This window comes from Scophthalmus maximus, chromosome 18, assembly GCF_022379125.1.
Source record: "Scophthalmus maximus strain ysfricsl-2021 chromosome 18, ASM2237912v1, whole genome shotgun sequence".
Classification (NCBI taxonomy): Eukaryota; Metazoa; Chordata; class Actinopteri; order Pleuronectiformes; family Scophthalmidae; genus Scophthalmus; species Scophthalmus maximus.
In genome coordinates, this window is record NC_061532.1 from 7,884,068 (window position 1) to 7,905,933 (window position 21,866).

Sequence of the window (21,866 nt, forward strand, 5' to 3'; positions counted from 1 at the left end):
CACACCCTGACAGACGTGGACACAAATCAGACAAATGTTTGTTTGATCCGATTCCCCTTTGAGATACTTAAAAAGTCCAGACTGACCTGAGACCTGTGGGGCCTCGAGCTCTCCTGCTCGACCTGACTGACTGTGGCAGCACGGTCACTGGAGCTTTTATCAATTCGCCCCATTAGGGGAGAAATGGCACCGATACACCTGAGACAGGATGGGACGTCCTCTGTGCTCCAGGTAGAAGATCCCTCAGGCACTGATCTAGATTTCCTTCTTTAAATTTAGCCCAATTCTAGAGTTTTCAGTATGTAACAGGCTTTAGGGACTGTATGAAAATTACTAGGGAGGGTGGGGCAGTCAGAAGATTGGAGGTTTATGTATTTTTCAATTCTTGCTCAACAACGGTAGTCTATATTATTTTGGGATAGCAGGCCGGGGAGGTGTAGTTTTATCTAACAATGTTTTTTTCATTCTGAAGCAAAAATATGGCAATGGTCACTTTTTGTAGGGTCCAAAAAAGGGAAGGGACCAAACAAAATATAGATATCCCTGTGGAAGGCCATTTTGACTTGAAGTAGTTCAGCCCCCCTTCCCAACCCAAAATAGTCTTCCTACAGTCCCTTACTGAAGTCATAAAAATGACAAGGTTTAGCAGTGAGCTGAGAGGAAATTTAGAAATTTTAATATAATTATTGAGTAGATCGAATTAAGGATTTACTGAAGAGCTTCTCCCACCATCCCAGACGTGCATTGATGGTGTTTGGCCCCTAGAGGGCAGGAATCCTTTGTGTGTGTGTGTGTGTGCAGAACAGTCACAGTGCCGTTCAGCAGTTTCCCTTCCTTGTCCTATGGCCTTGCATTTTTATCTTTTAGCTACTGAGAGAAAACTTCCTGGTGAAGGAGGTTAAGAGAGCTCAGTGAGGAGGCTTCCACGAGTCATCCTCCCGAGTGCTGACCACAGCCTTGCAGAAAGCAAGGACCAGACTGAATGTTATTATTCATGTAACTTAATTTCCCAGCAGCTTTGCATGGGCACAGTTGCATCTGTGGTTACCATGACATCAGGGCAGGGCCAGCACTCGGGAGAAGGAAGCTTCCGTGCACGCATGGTGCCCACAGTGACAGGGGTCAAACACTTATTATTATTATTATTATTACTCAGTGACCGTCACTGATGCCACACAGGAAGTGTGTTCACCATTCAAAACAAAGGCACCCGACCAACCCTCGAGATTCTGCTTTCTGTGTGGTCTGTATTGATGCTTATTGTCGACATATATTTTGATATATTTGGAAAAATGGGGGAAATATACAGTGAAGAGTCTAGATATTTTTGGAGTAGAGAAGCAACGTGTGTGTCAGATTATTGTCACTTTGTCATGCTCTCTGAAAATTGCTTGGAATTTTCTGTTTTGGAAGAATTATTATAACATCCCTACTGATTTAATGTTCCATTGAAAGAATATTTATAAATTTTAAGTCCTTTGTGAAAATTGTGTCTGTGTTTTTTTCCTGTAAATCTTTTTAATCAATTGTTGCTTTAATGAGCCACAGTGACCCGTAGGCTTGTTCCATTAACATCTTGAGTATTTTCAAAGATCATCTTTTTCACTTTAAATCCCATCCACCAGCAGGTTTCATTTTCCTTTCCAGGGCCATCTAACGTAACTGTATCTATCAACTAACGTTTTATTATATATGATATTACACCCTATTAAACAAACACTTTTCTCCCTGCACGTTTATAAAGGAAATCTATGAAGCCCCTTTTGTAATCAGCCGTTAAGCAGTACAGTCTCCACACGAGGTCAGCAGTGAGTCAGTATGCAGGGGTCAGGTCAGACACTCTGTGACCCCTGCATCTATATGTAGTAATAATAATAATAACAACATATACTAGCTGATCATCTGTTAATTCTATGACGATAGGAGGGAGATTTGAACGGCCTCCCGCCCCATTCCCATGTGTCCCTCTCTCTACGTCTCCTCCGTCAGCAGAGTCATTATCTGTCTGCGGCCTTTATCCCTCGTTCAGGCCGCAGGCCATTAGGAATGTCAAGCACGCACACACCGCAGGACATCAGCGGACCTCAGGCCTCTCGGGTCCCCCTGTGTGCTCCAACACTATAGGCTGCATGTACTCACCTTTATATATACTTTATAAGGAACTTATAGAGTGTTTTTAAACTAGAACATAAATAGAAACGATGGTAATGCCTGGTAAAATATCAATCCATTGTCAATTCAAGTCTAGTATGCAGTACACTGCATGTTGTCTTGTATTGGCAAGGTGCTTCATTGGAATTGTGCAGGTGGATACTGAGAATAAGAATTATATATATACACACACAAAGAAAATCTATGTAGACTAGTACAGGTGTGTAATCTAAATTCAAGTTTATGTTCAAGGTATATATTAGTAATAATAATAACTTTTTTTAATATAGCACCTTTCATAACATCAGTTATTTTTGCTTCACAAAGTGGACAAATAGAAATAAGAATACAGAACATAAAAGACGACAAGCAAACTAATGCAATATCATCAAGACAGCAAATTATATAATACACCATAAGTATTTATACTCTTGCATCATCCTTTTAAAAAAAGAGTTAATTTCTGCTACTGTATCATTTCTATTTAATGGCATATTGTGTCCTGTCATAGTTGCATTGATACAAACATAATTATATCTTAAGTATGATAATTCATTATGATAATTGATTGTAGTAGCGACATCAAAGTGTACTGTAGTGCACTGTGGCTGTAATACTGGGAAAATCAACCCTACACAGAAAGACATATACATATGTTTTTCTTACACATACATTTACACCAAATACATCCCCCCTAGCATTTCCCTGAAATGCAAACTGACAGATCAGTAAGTATGATGCAAGGACACAAAAAAAAGAAAAAACATGACAAATGAGAACAGAAATGAACAGAAAGTTTTATTTTTTCAAGTTAACATACAGCATATAATATTTACATAAATCACTGACTATGGTCAGCAATGTTTTACCATCTTTTATTAGAAGATTTAAGATTTTGTGAAACGTCAGTAAAAAGTGGAGTGAAAAGCAAATTATTATCTTTTTTACATCGTGGGGAAAAATCAACTTCCCCACAAAGAAGAGGGATCAGCAGAAAGGAGCATCTGTTGGAGAAAGAATCAGTCCAGCGAATGCCAAATAGACAGAAACCCAGCTTACACCGGGGGAGACCCCGACACAATCACCTAACTGGCTCTTCATCTGCTCCCGTTGTCTTTCTCTGTTGGTCTAATTACCACGTCCGGCTTATTGTCCTCATGATGACTGTAATTAATCAAGTTCTGCTCCCTAATCTCTGGATCTCATCATCCTTCCAGTACACCAGGGCCGGCCACACCGGATGGTAGCCCGATGTAAGCTCTTCTGGGGGGGTGTAATTGTGTGCTTGGCTGCAACTTTGTGTGCAACAGCAAATTGCATGGTCCCACCCTGCTGTGTCGGGGGTTTTTTGTGTGTCAGGAGTGTATGTGTGTGTGTTTTCTTAGCTCACGCAGGTCGGTAATTGTTACTCGTTGCTCTCCTTGAAGCAGGAGCTGCTCGTTGGCTGACAGTAGTTATGCAACTTCTCCTTCAGCAAGTTATTTTTAGGTCTTTAATGTGAAAGCGTTTTCCCTGTCTGAGGCCGCCCTGACCATTGTCCAGATGCTGTACTAGCTGGGGTTGTACACCATCCTCAGACACAGAGGCCTGAGAGGTCCTGACCTCCGGACCCCCCCGGGGCCACAGCCTCTGTGTAAAGTGAATGTTGATATTTCTTGTCTGAATGTGAAAGAGCTCAGTTACACTAGCTCGAGGTGCAAAGCAACCACAAAGGGACACAAAATTGACCACAAAGATACTCAAAAGAACTACAAAGAAACACCGAATGACCACAGAGAGATGAAATGACCTTAAACAGACAGGGAAGGATAAAATGGGGAAGCAGGGTGACCAAAGAGATACAAAAAACTATTAAAAGGAGAAACAAATTAATCACACTGGTGCAAAATGAACAAAATGAGGAACAAAATGGAAACAATAGAAAAAATTAAAAAAGACAAGAAATTGCATTGTCTGCATTTATTATATACCCAGGGGCCCATTTTCTCATTGTCCATCCATGTGCACCAGACACACACATACACACACAAGGACACACCACAGTTTCCTACTCTCTTATAGTCTTGTCCTCCCTTGAGCTTCAGATGGCTTACCAGGTCCCTTAATCTGTCTTCTGAGTGACATCACCCTCTCTGTGCACAGCGGGGGACAGGGAGGGAGGGACAACGAGAGGTGGTGGCCACCGGTGGTTTATGGGAAGGTGAATTATCCCAGCAGTGAGCACGGAGGAGTACCCGGACACACTCCGTCAGGGTCATGGCAGCAGGCGCAGCAGAGGGGGACGCACTCATGGAGGAGCTGGTGGACCAGGGTCTGGGGATGGAGGAGACTGGCCACGACCTGCTGAGGAGGCCCTCACTGAAGGAGAGCTACAACAGCGACTCACTGCTGGCTCCGGACACCGACTTCATGACAGGTAGAAAACCATATGACGTTACCTCTTGTTTTATGTAGCCACGAACTTTAGTTTCCTGTATTTTTTTTTTGTTTTTACATTTCCTCATTTGGCTGTATTGCAGAGGTGAATACAAGTTTGTTTGATTAAGTGAGTGGTGCTCAAGGCAATGATAAGTTACATTTAAAACATTTCATTTTCATTTTGAGATGTGTATCTTCAAACCCGTGCAAATCAAACACAAACTAACCGTCGGTTACTAATTAATGGCAAGTGAAATAGAATCGAACCGACCCTTTAAAGTGAATTAAATGCATCTGTACTGCATGAACTTCCTGTTATTTATCACAGACTGGGTGTACAGTACATACATGTATGGTTTGGGCAGGTTTGTGTGTTTCAACAAATTTGTTCCTGTTACTTCTGCTTTGTCATCAGAAAAAAGCAACAACTTAATCTACCACTCGCCAACTGAAATTAACTAATCTATGTGATTTTTACTTGAATGAGTTGAACATAAAAGAGGGGACCCCTTTGACTCCGAGACTCGAATGACATAAGAGGTGTGTCTCACAGAAGATGGTGTGTGTGTGTGTGTGTGGCAATTTTACATGAACAAATCTCCCTCTGGGTAGAGTTAACCCGGGACGTGTTACTCACACCCTACGAGAAACCCGGGAGCGGTAAATTTATTGAAAAAAATCTGTTTTGATTGGGATCACGAAAGTCACAAGGAGTGAAAAATCCATCTGCCCTTCGCTGCTGATTGGCTGGTTAAATTAAACACCATGTCTTGCATACCTGTCCAATGTATCACCTGCCACGCCGTCAATCTGTGGGTGTTGTGGAATATGCCTGGTCGGAGGAGACTGAGGGAAGTGCCCCGTCCCCTCGGGGATATTAGTATCGGTGGACTAATAAGTGTGCACACGTGGCCCGTGAGTGTGTGGCTGGTGTTGTCAGAGTGCAGATATGAGCAGACAGATGCCGTCTTCATTCAAGGAACACCATCTGTGAGCAGAGATTAAAACACTCCTGCAGTGATGCCTTCAATGTATTTTCATTTTGATAAAATGTGTAACAGCCTAACAGGCATGTGAATTTTGAGACCGTTGCCATTTTGCTGACTCTGTGCATGTGTGTGAATGTGAGTCACAGGCATGGAAATAGACTTAATGCGTGTGTGTGCATGTGTGTGTGCGTGCTCATATTTGCATGAAAGGTATCCAGGGAGCCTGCCTTTCCTTTGTAAGAGCTGAGTTGGTGCAGCGATTGAGCTTTGGGCTGCTAATTCCCTTTTACAGCAGTGGGATTATGTGCTATTCTAATCCCAATCCCATATGGGGTGTATGGAGGTGGCACGAGGATGATGTCGTGGCCGGGACAAGAGGAGACACAGAGAAAAATCACAGGCCTACACAGTCACAACTCTCCACGAGAGACCGATTACGGCTGGCTGCACGCTGGAATGATTTCACTGGAAGTCTTTGCCCACAGCAGATCATCGCTGCTGGGAGGAAATCAATTTTAACAGTGGAGAACATGCATTTTACAGCACATTCTGAGACTTCATGGACACTAAAGTCTATTTTTGTGACATAAAGGTGGACAGAATAACGGCTTTTACAATATTTTTTTTTCTCATAATAGGTCTTGTTTCACCATTTATCCATTCTTACGTTCAGCCATTGATTTCAATCATGGAGCGTAATTGCTTTTATCAACCTTTTAACTATTCAACCAGCAGCACTTGACACTGCACAGTCGTCTGAACTCCTGCTGTGTTATTGAATGTTTTTTTTGCACATTTTGTATTACTTCATTTTGTGTATGAGAATAATACTTTAACTCGATTGTAGCACTGGTCATTTACAATGCTTTTTAAGTATCTGTTTAGTGTCATTTAGGATGATGGTATGTTTATTTGACCCCTGGTCCTGAGAAACACGACTTCCTTCCTCTGTAGTTGAGTACGCATATGGATGGGAATGACCTTTGAACCAACTGTTTAACCGTCGCTTTAAGTTAATTATTTCACAATTCATTCATATTTTAGATCATCTCTAATCTTTAAACTATTTATTTTTAGCTCTTTAAGCTGTTAATCCTTTACTTTTTAGCCACTTCCATTGTTTATCCGTCACTTTTGTACATTTACTTTAACCATTCATCCATTATTTCCAGCTAACCATCGATGCTGTAGGTTTTTTATGCAGATGAAGTGGCCCCTGTTGTAAAGGTACCTGTGGTTGGGAATCGATATTTTTGTTCAAGCAAAAAAAAGACAAGGATTAATTTTAGTAGAAAACTTGCAGGGAAATAATTCTTCAGCACCACTGCACTTCTTATGTATCTAATTTCTCTGTCAGTGTGTGTTTTAAGCCTTAGCGTTAATTCTGCGTCAACAGTGAATATTGAGCAATCTTATTATTTTACTGTGAATGACCCTTCATTGTGTGTCTGTACATCAGTACATCACAAGAACGGTCCATATTTCAGGTTTGTTGCTGCTGTTTCCTCCCTGTGTCTCCTAGTGACATTGGACTTATGTGTGGAGGCGGGGTCAAAGAGGATCAGTCTAAGGGATTATCATCATAGTCGGCACACACACACACACACACACACACACACACACACACACACACTTGCACAATTTAGTCTGAATCGGACAACTGCAGAGTTTTTAAGCATGATCAGCCCCACCCCCACCTTTATACATGACACACACACACAGAGCAAAAGGGCTTATACACATCACTGCGTCCCAAAGTGATACAGGCGACCACCGAGGAAATGTGAGAGGATCAAATCATCAGTCACCTCATCTCCTGCGGCAGATGACTGGATGCTGTGGGACGGAGATGGACTAAACACCAGAGCGGCTGATCTGTCAGACCGTGTATCTGTGCACGTGTGCGAGCCATAAGCGCAGCAAAGGAAATGAGATCTTAGTGGACACTGGCCAGTGGATCAAAATCAGATGGAGGGAGAGCCAAGCTATCGGAGCGGAGCCAGAGGGGGGAAGAAAGTGTGCTCCCGAGAGGAGAGGAAGAGGAGGAAGAAGCCCGGGGCAGGGGAGGAAGGCCCAGCCGGCCAGCAGAGGCCCCCCGACCCTTCATCAGTGTCCAGTGCCTCCCATGGTATCCACCTCTGATCTGTTGTTAATGCTATTGGTAACAAGTTGATCGAATGAGAAACTTGTGTGTGTGTCTGTGCGTGCATTTGCATGTGTGTGTGTGTGTGTGTGTGTGTGTGTGTGTGTGCACGCTACCAACAGCTAAAGTGTTTTTCATGTGCGCCTTTGTTTACATGCTGCTGTGCGACGACACTGTGGATGATCTGCTGTGTCCAGCTGTGCTGTGACCTCATTAGCCCGATTTTTGCCTCGTAGGCATGAACAGAATTTTATTAAAGAGCTTATTCCTTGCCATGATTATATTTTTATCTCGTTGCCACAAGAGCCTTCGTGGTAGAATTTCACCCAGCAGATAACACCTCGGCGTTATCTCACAGGTTTCTTTTGATAGAGGAGACAGCTAAAGAGCATTTTTCTTACTTTGAGGTAGGGAGATAGCTTCTTTTTTTCCACCCTCAAGATTTTCTCTCGCCAAACTGTTTTGTGATTACGATCGATTCAGTAGCATATTCATTTCTTTCTTGGCGTCCTTCTCTCCCTCTGAAGCATCAGTCCGTTAACGAGGTCCTTCCTGACTGTTGCTCTGTGATTGATCTTTGTTTTTGCTCTGTGAAATCTGCAAATTGAAATATTTCCAGTGGATGGATGCCTCAGATTGGGCTGGTACTATATTTTACCCTGTCACCAGTTATGTAATGTCATTGAAAAGCTTTGTCCTGGCTCAAACATGTCACGCAATCCTATCTATCTATCTATCTATCAATTCAATCTCATCCATCTATCTATCTACCTACTGTATCTACTGTGTCCGTCTGTCTGTCTTACACATCCTGTTTTCTGTTGTTCCTTCAGATGACCGCAGCTCAGCAGCCAGTGGCCTGGATGTGGCCGACCGGCTGACCTACCTGGAGCACAGGATGCAGATGCAGGAAGATGAAATCCAGCTGTTGAAGATGGCTCTGGCTGACGTCCTCAAGAGGCTCAACATCTCCGAGGAGCACCAGGCCGCTGGGACCACTGCTGGCAGGAGAGCACCTGGTGCCAAAGGTGAACAAAGATCAGTGTATTTCGATGAGGACAGCTGCTTTTATTCTGGAGACCTGGTGGAGAAGAATTAGTTGCTCATTGTTTTGCAAATGCACCTAAAACCTGACTGAGAGCAATTTAACTTAGCGATACTGGATAATCACATATACAGTGGTTGTCACTGTATCATCATCTGACCGACATGATGTGACTTTAGGGCCTAAATATAGAAACAAGAAATTATTTTAGGTTGTTATTATATTTTTTTTTCTGCAGAAACGTTGATATATATATTTTTTTTATCTAGAGGATCTTTACTTTTCAGGGCTGCGACAGACGGTTGTTTGCATTATGTTTGAACCTGCCCATTATTTTCTTTTCTTTTTTGAACAATCGTTTGCGCTATGATATATTAAAAACGAGGAGTCTTTTGAACCCTACTTTATATGCTAAGAGACAAATATCTGGAGTGAAATCCAGAAATGTTCTTCAATTATTTCATTTGTGCAGACACCCAACATAGCAATCACAACAATCACTGCAAATTTAACATGAGAAATAAAGAATATAAATGTAAATAAACCATGTAATCACATCCCTTTGGACACCATTAACAAACACACATACCTCACCCATGTGTGTGTGTGTGTGTGTGTTCCAACAGCCCGGCCAGTGTCTCTGGCTCTGCCCTCCAGGCCGCCCATGGTGACACCGAGTTCTGCCTCCCTGAAGAAGAGCTCCACGCTGCCCTCCAGCGCCACAGCCAGGAACTACAGCCCGACGCCTCCCCGCAGGTAAAAACAGGCAACTGCTCAGCGTGCAAGCAGCAGACTGTGACGTGTGTGATGTGATCTCCTGAGACAGTCTCAGGTCGACTCTTAAAAGTCGATCAGGTTTTTTTGCTTTTTTCAGTAGATTTGACACTTTTCTGCTGAGAGAAAGCTGTGAAGTGATCTTCATTGGTGCTTGTACAGTCAAGCAAAAAAGGTTAAAATTGGTGATGGTGATGTGATTGTGGCATTACTCTCATCTCTGACACACTCAGGGGAAGCTACAGTATTAACATCAAACTGTTCTGGGGGAGAAGCTCACCATGAAGCCCACGGCTTCTCCTGCCCCAGTTCTCATCATCTCATGTGAAAAGACACATTATCCAAGAGACGCTGCGCATGGACCCTCAATGATTATTACAACACTTGGCTTTATTTCAAAGCAATGAAGCCGTGAAGCCTTTCCTGCACTGCTCTTCTCCTCTCAATTACCTTCCAAATGTAGCTGCCATTAGATAATGGTAATGGTCAGAGAGCGTGAGAGCTTCTCCCTGTGGCACCTACAGTAAATGCTGCTGCCGTATCTGGGAGACGCTGATATAATTGCAGAGAGAGAGTCAAATCTCCATTCACTAAAGAATCTCCGTTCAGTATTCAGAGGAAGTGAGACGCATCATCATCACCATCACCATCACCTTCAGTCATCATTAGCAACACTGGTTAATTTTCTCCCACAATTTCATGTTTTCCTCTCCTCTCCCCTTTTTAATCTGATCTTGATACACACACACACACACACACACACACACACACTATTTGGTCTTACAGTATTGTTCCCTTCCCTCCAGTGGTGTGAGCAGTGCAGCAGGCAGTGTGAAGGACAGCCCGTGTAAGACTGCCAAATCACGGCCCACCTCTGCAGCCTCAACACATAGGAAGGCCCAGGAAGGGTGAGATGCTCCTCTTCTTCTACTTGCATTTCTTATCTTCCATGCATGACACTTAGACGTCCCATTAAAAGAAAAACTGCCTCTTCTTTGCTGTTATCTTGTTGCTCTTTCAGAATTGAGCCTCGCTGCTTCTGTCTTCCAATCCGTCCCTCTCCTCTTTCTGTTGCTGCAAACACGCCCTGAGCCATTTTCCATTGATTTTTGGGGCAGCTCAGTTATTCCTGGCTGATCAAGTTGCAATCGAATCTCTCAAAACAAATCAAAGATTATTTCCAAACCCCAACATCCCGCTGTTTGTGAAAACACTTCATACCACAGAGGAAGGTTACAGTCTCAAGGCCGACGCCTCCTTCGACTGTTCAGTCAAACTGAAACTGATGCTTTCAACCCTGTTCCAACACCGTGTGTCTTTTCTTTCCAAATCCTTTTCAGATTTACTGAGTGTCTCTTTTTGTATCACCAAATCTCGGTTTCATTCTCTTTCTCACGACAATAGGAGCAAGTCCGAGGAGGCTGCAGTAAGTGTAGGTAAGAGAACACTTTCCCTGGTTCCCTGCAGTTGGGTTTTTTCTTTTTCTGTATCTGGCAGCATTCAGCCTCATAACAGGAATATGAAACAGCTGCTGACCAGGCCTCTGTAAAGGAGAGATAACTCCATGCAAAAGCAAAAAGACTAACACAACACGACAGCTGTGTTGTTTGTCACATGTAAATTAATCTCACCTCTCTTTTATTTTGATGCAGGGACAAGACGTGTCACACACTGCAAAGGTAGGCTTCGCCCCTGACAGCAATAAATACTTGAGTGATGCTTTACATCTATAATTTCATGCAAAATTGAGTTCTTTGTTTTTGAGTTGTTATTTTTATGCTCATCCCTCATGTTGGTCACATCTCACCATGACTTGTGTGCCCCTCCCTCGCCCCTTGCCCCCTTATTTTTTATTTTTCTAACCCCATCTCTTCGAACACCCACACTGTCCGCCCTCAAACCTCCCCCTCCCGTCTGCTCGCTCGCCCCCCTCACCTCATTTCACCACTTCACTTAGTGACTATGCAGATCTATCTGAGCCCCCACACAAGAAAGACTGGGTCTTCTGAGAGTGGCAAGTCTGCGCCTGCGGTGCCTGCCAACGGCGGACCCGCTGCCGCGGCCTCCAGCAACCCTCGGGCGAGGGGGGGCGGCAAGCTGGAGACGAGGAGGTCCACCCCGTCCTTGACCTTGAACCTGCAGAAAACCACAAGCAGCCAGCACACGCAGCACGACACGTCCAGCTACAAGAGCCCCATCAAGTCACCCAGCCAGTACTTTCAGATTTGTTACTGAGACAAGCGGATAAGAGATAGATTCGCTACAACTCTGCCCTAAACTAATTATTAACTCAAAGCTTCAGTCAGCCACTGGAGCAGAAACTGCAAGTAAAGACTTTCTTCCACTGTAGTCTTCCTGACTTTGTTGCATTTGGGTTCGTGCAACACAAGCACTTACAGCATTTCACAACATTTCCATAGTCAGTCCAGTGTTTTATGGCATTAATCAATATATATATGAATATTTATCTTAACGATAGTGTGAACGCTTTCATGCTTTTAACGACGACAGCGTAGAAGTATTGATCCACTTCTCACACGCTAGTACCTGCATCCTGTTTTTTAGTGAAAGCCCATGTTAACTGTTAATGTGCTCAAGCTTTGTCAAGTCGTCACTCCCCCCCCGTAGGGATGTGTGTCTGTAGTCGTCTCTGAGCACCGACTGTGTGGTGTGTATAGAGGGGAACTGCGTTTGATGTCGGAGTGTGTGTGCTTCTCAGTCCGTCTCCCTGCCTGTTTGCTGTGATGTTTCCAGTTTTGTAGTCCATGTTCCAGGTTAGCTAATACTCAGCCAAAAAGGCTCCTAGTTCAGGAAAAAAACTAAAACAATAAACAGCTGTGTTCTGATCACAAGTGGGGACGCCTCTTCTTCACTGTGTCTACACTATAAGTGTGTGTGTACAGTATGTGAAGGGTTTGGGTTGTAACTGGTGCCTGTTAAACTGAAGAAAGCATCTTGACTAATTGTAAAATCCTGGCATAACAGCCCCTCGTCATCTTCGTCTGATGATGAAGCACTTCTCTTGACAATGGGAACGGTCTTTCGAAAAAGTGTCTGCAGGGCACAAATGGACAATAAACGCTTTGATGAGCGGGAAACTGCTGAAAATCACACCGTGTGCCATGACCTTTTCAGCTGGAGAAACAGTCCAATGAAGACATGGCAAATACTGGAGCTGTTCATTTTCCACTCTAACTCCGTGAGTAATACTTCACAAGTGGATATTTAGAGGAAATAAAGCTCAGGTCAACAGCTGACTTTATGTTAAGGTGCATCAAATTATTGTTGCGGCTTCTTGTGGTTCCTCAGCACTACTGCCGCAGGTTCTGGTGTTGGTGCAGTGATACACATTTCGAACTCACAGCAGGTGAAAAGCCATAAAAAACTGACCATTCAGGAACAGTTTCAGCCTTGTTTGGAGATATTATAGCAGTCATATCTATCACCGTGACCTTTCATAAACCTGTGTGAGGCGTGAGAAAGTGAGTGAGCGTTGTGTGCACGTCTTCAGCGCCCTCCTGTGGAGATAAATATATAGACCCAAAGCTTGGACGCAGTAACAGTGAGACTGTAACACCATGTGGTTATTAACAGAGGCTCAGGAAAAACTAAGTAAAATAGAAGTTCTGTCAAAACAAAAGTTTAACTTTTTTTTCATGATCACAATGCCAATGTGATGCCAGTATGAGCTCAGATCGTGTCCTCGGAGGAAATTCTTGTGCTCTTTGGAAATTAGGAGGACCTCTGCTGGTAAGAAGGAGGAACTGCTGCAGAGTTGGAGTTCAATGATTATACAGCACAAGCTTGTATTTGTAGTTGAGTTTTTGACATCTTCTTGGTTGTGGTTTTGTATGTTGTCAGCTTTTAACACAGCCAACAAGAAGCAAGAAGATCACATTAGACTTCCATGACATCCAATCTATCCTTATGTAAAACCACTATAGTACAACATTTAGAAGATTGGCCTCAGTCTTAAAAGCTGTGACGCAAGGACACAAATCTGTAACTGCGCAATCTCAAACACTTTACATTTAGAGAAAACCTCAGGTGGATTTTGAGACTCTGTATGATGAACCCACAAGGAGGAGAGAGCTCAACTCCACTCAGGTCCTGAGTGGAGTTTCAACTGAGTCCATGCGAGGAAACAGCAGCTGGCTGATGCAGATGCAGAGACAGATGTTATAGCTGGTCGGCCTGCTGACAGGTGTGTGCCTGGGTGTGTGTGCCACATACATTCTGTCATTATAAACCAGGTTGTTATTCTGTACAACAGTGTGTAGGAATGTTGCATGCGCGCGACCATCAGTCTGATCCATCACTGAGGGAGTTAAGAAGAGAGTATCCCAGAAATCAAAACACAAAATTAAAAAGTGATGACAAAGAAGGAGGTAAAACAGGTCTGATATAAACTCAGTAGGTTCACATATTATGGAAACAGTACACGTTTGTCATGGAATATTTGCCTTGGAGTTATTTATCAGATAGAAAACACACACACACACACACACACACACACACACACACACACACACACACACAAACACACACTATACAATAATGTAATACAATCTTTACAGTGTCTTAAAGACTGTTTTTCTTAATCATGTTATTTAATACACAATCACATCACTGATATTCCTTTGAAACTCTTTGTTGGTCTGAAGTTGAGTCAAGTAAGTCTGATTATTTTCGAACACTATGTGTTTTATTACTCCATTTATTTTTTCGACAAACTTTTATATATTTATTTATATATTGTAATACATTTGTGTGCGTTTGTTTTTCATATCTGCCTGTCCTGCACGGTAGCTGCATGTATCACCAGACTGAGGGCGCTACCGTGCAGCAAAACCAGCCGTCTCTCTCTCTCTCCCTCTCTCTCTCTCTCTCTCTCTCCCTCTCTCTCTCTCTCTCTCTCTCTCTCCCTCTCTCCATCCAGCCTCCCAGTGGTTGAAGTGAGGAAAAGATGGCACCTCTCAAGCCGCTGTCACACACTCCGCCCGGCTCCCCGTCCCTCGGACAGCGGCGTGCTGCTCTCTGATATGGCTTCAACCGAACCACCAGCCGCCCGACGAGCACCGGAGAGCAACTATTTATTTTCCTAAGAGGACAGACCCTGAAAACTGTGGCCATCCGTGTAGCATTCTCTCCACACCCTGTCGCCTTTTTTCCCACCCTCAACATCTGCCCATCCAGCCGGCTGCAGGCTGCGCTGGCAGCATCGCTGTTTTTATTAGAACAACCAGAGCTGCTGCTGCTGCTGGATCTGGATCGTTTCTTTTTTTATTATTGTTACTAATTATTTTTTTTACTGGAACTGAACTCAAGGGCATCTCATTCAAACGCACAGGAGGGGAGGATGAGGTAAGCAGCAGCATGCGTTTGCTCTTTCGCTGCAGAATAAAAAGCGCAGAGATTGCGCTGATGTGATTGCACTGCGCATTTTCTGGGGGCATATTAAAGGATATAAGCGAGATAAGCCCCAAAACATCCCATTAACAGACATACTGGTCGTTTAACTGGCGCAGTCTCATTCAGAGGCCTGCGATGTGTGTCACGGCAGCACAAAAGGTGCATCCCAGGAACATGTGCTCTTATTGACCGGCAGCTCACCTGTGGGCCGACACGACATAGAGGTCTGTGACGAGCGGCTTGTACATGAACAATAACATCAGTACAGTATCAGTACAGTATCAGTCTTTGATGTGAAACCAGCTAACATCTCTGACTCCAGCTCACTCTGTGCGGTGTCACGTGGAGTTGGTCTGCAGAGAGGAGGTGTTGTCATGGTAACCACGCTACATACTAATTGGTCAAAGCATCGTGATACTTGATTGCGAAAGAGATCTGATCATTGGATTTTAAATAAACAACAAGGAATCACATGTGTTTATTACTTTCAACACACCCCTGCGCGTGCGTGCGTGCGTGCACACTGGTTAAGCTGAACGATCGTGCACGCTCTCACACACACACACACACACACACACACACACACACACACACACACACAAACCTTCCCAGCTGTGGTCCAATCGGCTGCGAGTATTCATTACCAGCATCCAGACGCAGCCGTCTCAGGGATTGCAAGCAGCGGGTTGACTGACTGCCTGCGGGAGCCTATCGGTGGAGATGTTGCTGGCAGGGCCCAGCGCTACAGCCAATCAGCTCCGAGCCTGCTGACGCACAGAGTGGGTGGGGCACCAGCGTCTGGCACAGGCTCACCACGAACAGGAGGAAGCCTAAGAGCTCAGTCTAATCACTGTTGGCACTGAAAACTGTGTGAGAGTATGTGTGAGAATGTGTGTGTGTGTGTGTGTGTGTGTGTGTGTGTGTGTGTGCGTGCCCCCCAAGGTCAGAGTGGGATTTGGCCTATAGGACAGTGAATGTTTTACCAGTCAACCACCCCCCTCACTCTCACTGCTCCATCTCCTCTCTTTTATACCAACATATTCCTATATGAGTTGATGTGTCCTCGAGCAAGGCCCTTTTTACTTCTTGTACATTAGTACTGCTGCCTGATGTATAGAACACAGAGAATTAGACAAAATGCCAAAAAAGTGAGTCACAGTGAGTTAAGCTTCATAAATAGACAGGAATGTTCTTCATGTTCTCCCAGAGATTTATTGTTTTTTTTACATTCAATATAGTTTGAATGTACATTCAATATAGTTTTATAACAGTCAATACTATGATATCTGTCCAGCTGTGAATATCTCCTCTATTTCCTATGTGAAGAGACATTTTAGACAATAAGACATTTTTATAATGTAAACAGCCTGTTTTTTTTGAGTGTCCTCTATAACTGCTCAGTGTAATTACGTAGTTTTATATGACTGCATTTTGAAGGAACGAAACTCAATAAAACCATCATCAACACACACTGAAACACAGTCACTGCAAGATGTGCTTAAAACTGCGTGGATCCAGTCTACACAGATCCATGAAACAAAGCCACTGAAAAGACGTTCGACTGTGGAGAATCTGTATTTTGATCGAAACCACCCTGACAAGCCGTCCACTGGCTCACTTGCTATTTTAGTTTTTGTCTGACAGCCGCTTAAACACACAGCTGTGATGTATGAGGAGCTGCCTGGTGCTTTATACGGAGGTGCTCTGTAGGTGGCAACATAGACTGTGACTCACCACAACAAGCCAGCACTTCAGACTTTGTTGCAGCTCAGCTGGACGTGACTGAGTGTCAGTGTGCGGTCTTCTGTGTGCATTTGTGCTGGTGTCGGTCTCAGTGTTTGCATGACTTAAAATGTGCAAAACTGGTTCTGTTGATTGTGTGTAACAATGTCCAACAATGTATGTGTGTGTGTGTGTGTGTGTGTGTGTGTGTGTGTGTGTGTGTGCGCGTGTGTGTGTGTGTGTGTGTGTGTGTGTGTGTGTGTCTGTGTGTGCAGTGCCTGCCGTGGGACACAAACTGATGTTTTGTGCTGTGATCTAATGAGCGTTGACCTCAGTGCTGTGAGGAGAAGCATACATTAGTCAAGGTCAAGGCAAACTAAGTTGTTTGAAGTGATTTTAAAGGACACAGCTCATTGCTAGCACTTAGATTTCATATCAGCATGCGGTATGTATAAAACTCAACATATATAAAAATTCAATCCAATCACACAAAGTTGACTACAAGCAAACGTACAAATTTGTTTCAATAAATCAATAAAGATGAATACTTGGTAGGTTTTGATATCAAAAGCTATTTGTCGTTTTCAGTGCCAGCGGAAGTCAATAGTAGCATGTCACTGTTTCTGTTTCTCATTTGTCAAGATGAGTTTCAATCACCTCTGACTGTGGGGAGGTGGACGGTGATGCAGTTCTCTGGGGGGAAAAGCTGGTCTGCGATTCTTGTTAGGGATTTTTTGTTGACGGAGTGATCCCAGACTTGATGGAGCCTGTTTGCATGATTGCTCTTCTGGACGCTGAACATTTCATCCTGCCAGTTCCCTTTCCTCCACCATCTCTCCCTCTCTCCCACTTATTGATTAATAGACTGTTAACCTGCTGGTCTGACTCGGTGGCAACTGTTGGATTTATGATGACGCACTTTGTTGCTGCTTTAAGTGCAGAATACAGTCGACACTGCTACGTGCTCATATTAAACTATACACTCAGCAGACTCTTGATGAACACAAATCGTTTTTTTACAGGCAGATACAGGCAGAAGTATATTTCTTTTTCCTTTTTTATGCAGTTTCTGACATAAGGCTCTTGTTTCTCAATAATCCCACTTTAAACTGGGGAATGTTATTCTGTACCGTTATCCACTGTTTTACTTTCCCAAACTTTTCCAAGCAGTTTGCCTCTTATTGCCACTTGTTTTACAAGACCGACCCAACGCAAAGTCAACATATCACACAGAAGTCATTCTGGGTTTATTAACTATCCATCAGTGCTGCAAATAACTGCACTGTGACTAAGTCCTTTTAGGTGAAGCCTTGTGTGGCTGTTAGTGACATGCTAAGTGGCATAAGTGTAACTAAATGATTTCTTTGTGCATTGGCTTGTGGCTGAGCCTCGCATTGGAGTCTGACAGCAGGATTGATGTGTGGTCCTGCCTGCAGCCTGAACCGGCACACGGTGGCCTCCCTCCGACGCCACCTCCTCCATTTGCGTGTGTTTCATTATGCTCTGAATGTGTGGTGTGGGCTCCATCGATCCGACATCATCACTGTTGCCTGATGGGTATTGACAGGAGCAGTTGGTGGTACGTGTGTGACCCATATGAATACCAACATTAATAGTGACTGTGCACTGTCGTAATGCAGGACAAGGGCACAACTCACAGAGTTGAAGTCAGTTTAACCCTTGATGCTCGCAGTCGCAGCAGTGACAAAGTGAACGTGTCATTCCACCGTGGGTGTGTTTAACGGTAGAAGATGGTTGCTGGTGTGAGAGGATAACATTTACATGATGCACTGACACTGTAAACCAATATTCAGTGCATCTGGTGCCTGACCTACAATAAATCATGGTGTATGTAGCATACAGTCATGAGGAGCAGCGGCGGTCGGATTTCTGTCTCAGTGTATTGTTCTCAGAGCACCGCTGTGTGCTTTGAAGTTTCACAGGTGTGCGCTGCTGATTTCACCGTCCTTATCCGGTTTCCACCTTACAGTGGAGGCATTTTCTTGTGTTGTTCCAGAGACTCCAGAACCACAGGTTGTGGAGGATGTAGTCATCTCGTATTCCCTCGTCATGATAAACACTGCACTGCTTTTTAAGAAGTTAAAGCACCACCTGATGAATAGTTAAACCTGCTATAATGAATATTTCTGTTTGACTGTGTATGTGAAAGGGGTCCAACCCACAGGTATCGACACAGCGTTTGAGCATCTTTTGTCAATGACACAGTTTTGGATAAACAGCATGCAACTTTACTTTTCTGGTTCATTGTCACGGCGCTCATCAGCGTTGTTTCCAAATGCAGAAATAGAGCTGCTTGTGCTTCTTAAATACAAAAGCTTTGACAAAGCTAACATAGGCTACCTGCCATGCACCAAACAGTAAAAAGAACAATGTTGGCGATAGCAGGTGAACATAGTGGAGATCAAACTGAGTGATAATGTCGCTCTGTCTGGTCCTGCAAACAACATTGCATAACAACTTAGCAATGTCAACCTAAATAGAGACAACATGTCAGTGTCCAATATAGATTTAAATAATATCAGTTTGATATGTGGCCTGTGTTATGTTTGACAAATATTGACTACCTGATCATTGATTATGCTTTTGCATGAGTTTAAGTGGATAGTGTTAGATCATTTACATGGCAATGATCAATGCAAACATACAGTCTTTCAGTCCCGTCGCCAAAAATATTAACAAATGTAAATGGCCTGATTTGCAAACAGTAGTAAATACCTTTAGAAAGAAACCTTGTCTCACTGGGATTAATGTTGTGCGTACATAAAGATAATTTTGCAGTTGGAAAATGTTGACAGTGAATCTTATCTGCAGGAGTTTAAGTGACACATTTTTTTTTACCACAATACCACAGCATGATCATTTATTTATTTTTGATAATGTGACGCTCTAGCTGTGTCCTGTGCTCCGAAAACTCATCATCCACCCTGGCCACCTCCCTCTCACCTCAGTGCAGAACAACAATGAGACTGGACTTAAAGCAGGTAGAAAAGCCGAGTATATAAACAGAGGGTTGAGTCCTCCGACTAATAGCTGCAGAGCTGTGATGCCTTTATTGCCCGTCATCAATTTTATACGTTCATGTTGCACTCGAGAGCTAAATCGTAAAACCAAGTTTCAAAACCATAATGCACAAACATCTGTGATAGTAAAAAGGTGAACGTTAAGCTGTGGCACTTTGTCGCTTAGTTTCTCTGCTTGCTCAGGGAAAATGAATGGACCTCCAGTGACTTGTGTGTATATATATTTGTTGCAGACGCTGTAGCGTACAGATTGTACCATGGTGCCTGTGCTTGATGCTGCAGCCACATCAGATCTGTGAGTCACAACAGCCACATTTGTCATAATGCAGTCCGACATACACAACACAAAATGGGGAAGCACATTGCACAATATGATACACCCAGTGTCAGGTGTGAGGTCACATGTCTGGTCTCTGTTCTGAATCTGTGTAATAACACAATGCATTCTGGGTGACAAATGGATGGTGAGTCACAATTATGCACAGTGAGGCCTCAGGAGGCAGAGCGATGAGGCTGATCTACACACGGGCGTGTGTGTGTAAGAGAGAGAGGTAAGCTCGCCCCCCCCCCCCCCCCCCCCCTCTGTCTCTCCTGCTAGCTCCCATTGGTGTGTTGTGTAATTAAAGTGATCGGCTGATGTGAGTCAGACGGTGTGTGCGTGTGTGTGTGTGTGTGTGTGTGTGTGTGTGTGTGTGTGTTTGTGTTTGTGTGTGTGCTACTGCATGTGTGCGCGCATTTGTTTGCAGCTGTAATTCAATCCCCAGGCCTGAGAGGACGAGCGAGTGTGAGTTAACTGAGAGGGCAGGAAGCATCAGACATCTTTAAACTCCCCTCTGTCACACCTCTCACACTCATTTAATCTCCTTTCTTTCTCAACTTCACGTCAGCTCGTGTAGCGTGACTGCATACAGGTGGATTGTGGCCGTTTTTGAGGATGAAGGGAGCGGAGAGTCAGATTGGATTATACAGAACAGCATGTGACTGGATAGCTGGAAAAACATACAGTGTAATCTGAATGTATTTGGACAGCGACACATTTTTTCGTGCTCCCTTCTGGAGACACTGGATTAGAAATGAAACATTGACAACGAGGTCATAGTGCTTCGCTTTAATTTGACAGTGTTTACATCCACTGACCCAACTGTGTAGAAATCATAGCTGAGTCAAGACAGCTTCATTCTCAGTGGTGGTCTGATACAGAATATAAGAATAATGAGGTGAGAGGCAAATAATGTCACAGCACAGATGTTTGCAGACGCCTACTAACTCAGAAGAAACTAATATTATTAGAAGCCGTTACGCTTATAAATGGAGATAAAAAAAACCCTGTTTTTGGGTTGTCCATAAGTGTACTCAGAGAAAAATAATTTTAGTTACAAATTTTTTATTGCACTACCGCTTCAGTCAAAACATATACTGCATTATATCAACAGTATACATGAAATTATCTCGCTCATTTCTGCAGTCTGGGATCTCTGTCTTCAAATATGAACTGTATTGGTTTGGACTCTGCTTTATTGTCATATAGTTAGAGCAGTTTGCGCACTGTCACAAAATTAAAGTTTGTCCATGCTGCATTATGCTTATTAAAAGCGACAACCCAGCCGCTCCCAGCGAATCAATGTGTTTGCGTCTTGACAACCTAAAGGAGCTGAAAGTCAAAACCCTCTTGGCATCACAGCTCATAGTAACGTGTGTGCACAGCTGTCCTGAGTCTGATGCCACTCCTCCCCCTAACAGGGACGTTCATTTTGTAAAATGCAGTCTAATTTAGTGTAAAATAGATGACAAAGCACTATGTGCATTGGGGCGTGAATACTGCGTGATTGACGGCTAATACTGTGCAGTGGGTGCAGGTCGCAGTTGTAGGTGGACGTGCAGCGAATGAGCTCTCAGTCAGGCCCCTTCAAACATGGTTACTTCTAGTTTTGAAAAACCAAGATGGCGATGGCCAAAAATGCAAAGCTTCAAAACAGCAATTCATTAACATGTGGGTGACGTCAGGAACACCTGGGCCTCTCCGTCTGTGACTGGTCAAAGTGTCTGCGGTGGAAAAGCCTTAAATGGTCAATGGGAACAGAGGTGTGTGGCTCTGAGGATTAGCGTACAATCTGCTGCCGAGGTCTAACCTGCGACGGATAGAGGAAGTAATGGGGGATGGGTGTACTGTA

General features: G+C 43.7%; 2 protein-coding genes across 3 annotated transcripts in view; both read left to right on the forward strand.

The window, feature by feature from the left end:
- The first annotated feature begins 3,491 nt into the window (after positions 1 to 3,491).
- LOC118289859 (echinoderm microtubule-associated protein-like 1) lies at positions 3,492 to 13,073 on the forward strand. Of its 2 annotated transcripts, none has more exons than XM_035616985.2 (7): positions 3,492 to 4,567; positions 8,535 to 8,729; positions 9,373 to 9,502; positions 10,327 to 10,428; positions 10,925 to 10,956; positions 11,173 to 11,199; positions 11,478 to 13,069. In XM_035616985.2, exons 1-7 carry the CDS (start codon positions 4,408 to 4,410, stop codon positions 11,753 to 11,755), a joined length of 924 nt encoding a protein of 307 aa, XP_035472878.1. In that variant the 5' UTR covers positions 3,492 to 4,407; the 3' UTR covers positions 11,756 to 13,069. The 2 variants fall into 2 exon arrangements, with proteins under 2 accessions (XP_035472878.1, XP_035472879.1); XM_035616986.2 differs by lacking the exon at positions 3,492 to 4,567 and adding an exon at positions 7,208 to 7,686 and having other exon boundaries at positions 11,478 to 13,073.
- A 1,380-nt stretch (positions 13,074 to 14,453) lies between these two features.
- Positions 14,454 to 21,866, forward strand: part of evlb (Enah/Vasp-like b) — a 37,382-nt gene continuing 29,969 nt past the window's right edge. Inside the window, exon 1 of the mRNA XM_035616979.2 lies at positions 14,454 to 14,884. Coding sequence (XP_035472872.2) covers positions 14,880 to 14,884 — 5 coding nt within the window. The 5' untranslated portion in view covers positions 14,454 to 14,879. The remainder of the gene's footprint in view (positions 14,885 to 21,866) is intronic.

Bases quoted from the DNA above. Each gene is read 5' to 3' on its own strand.
- LOC118289859 (XM_035616985.2), top strand. From the start codon at position 4,408: ATGGCAGCAGGCGCAGCAGAGGGGGACGCACTCATGGAGGAGCTGGTG. The intron at 9,503-10,326 runs GTAAAAACAGGC...CCTTCCCTCCAG, and splicing joins AGCCCGACGCCTCCCCGCAG to TGGTGTGAGCAGTGCAGCAG. The intron at 10,429-10,924 runs GTGAGATGCTCC...TCACGACAATAG, and splicing joins CATAGGAAGGCCCAGGAAGG to GAGCAAGTCCGAGGAGGCTG.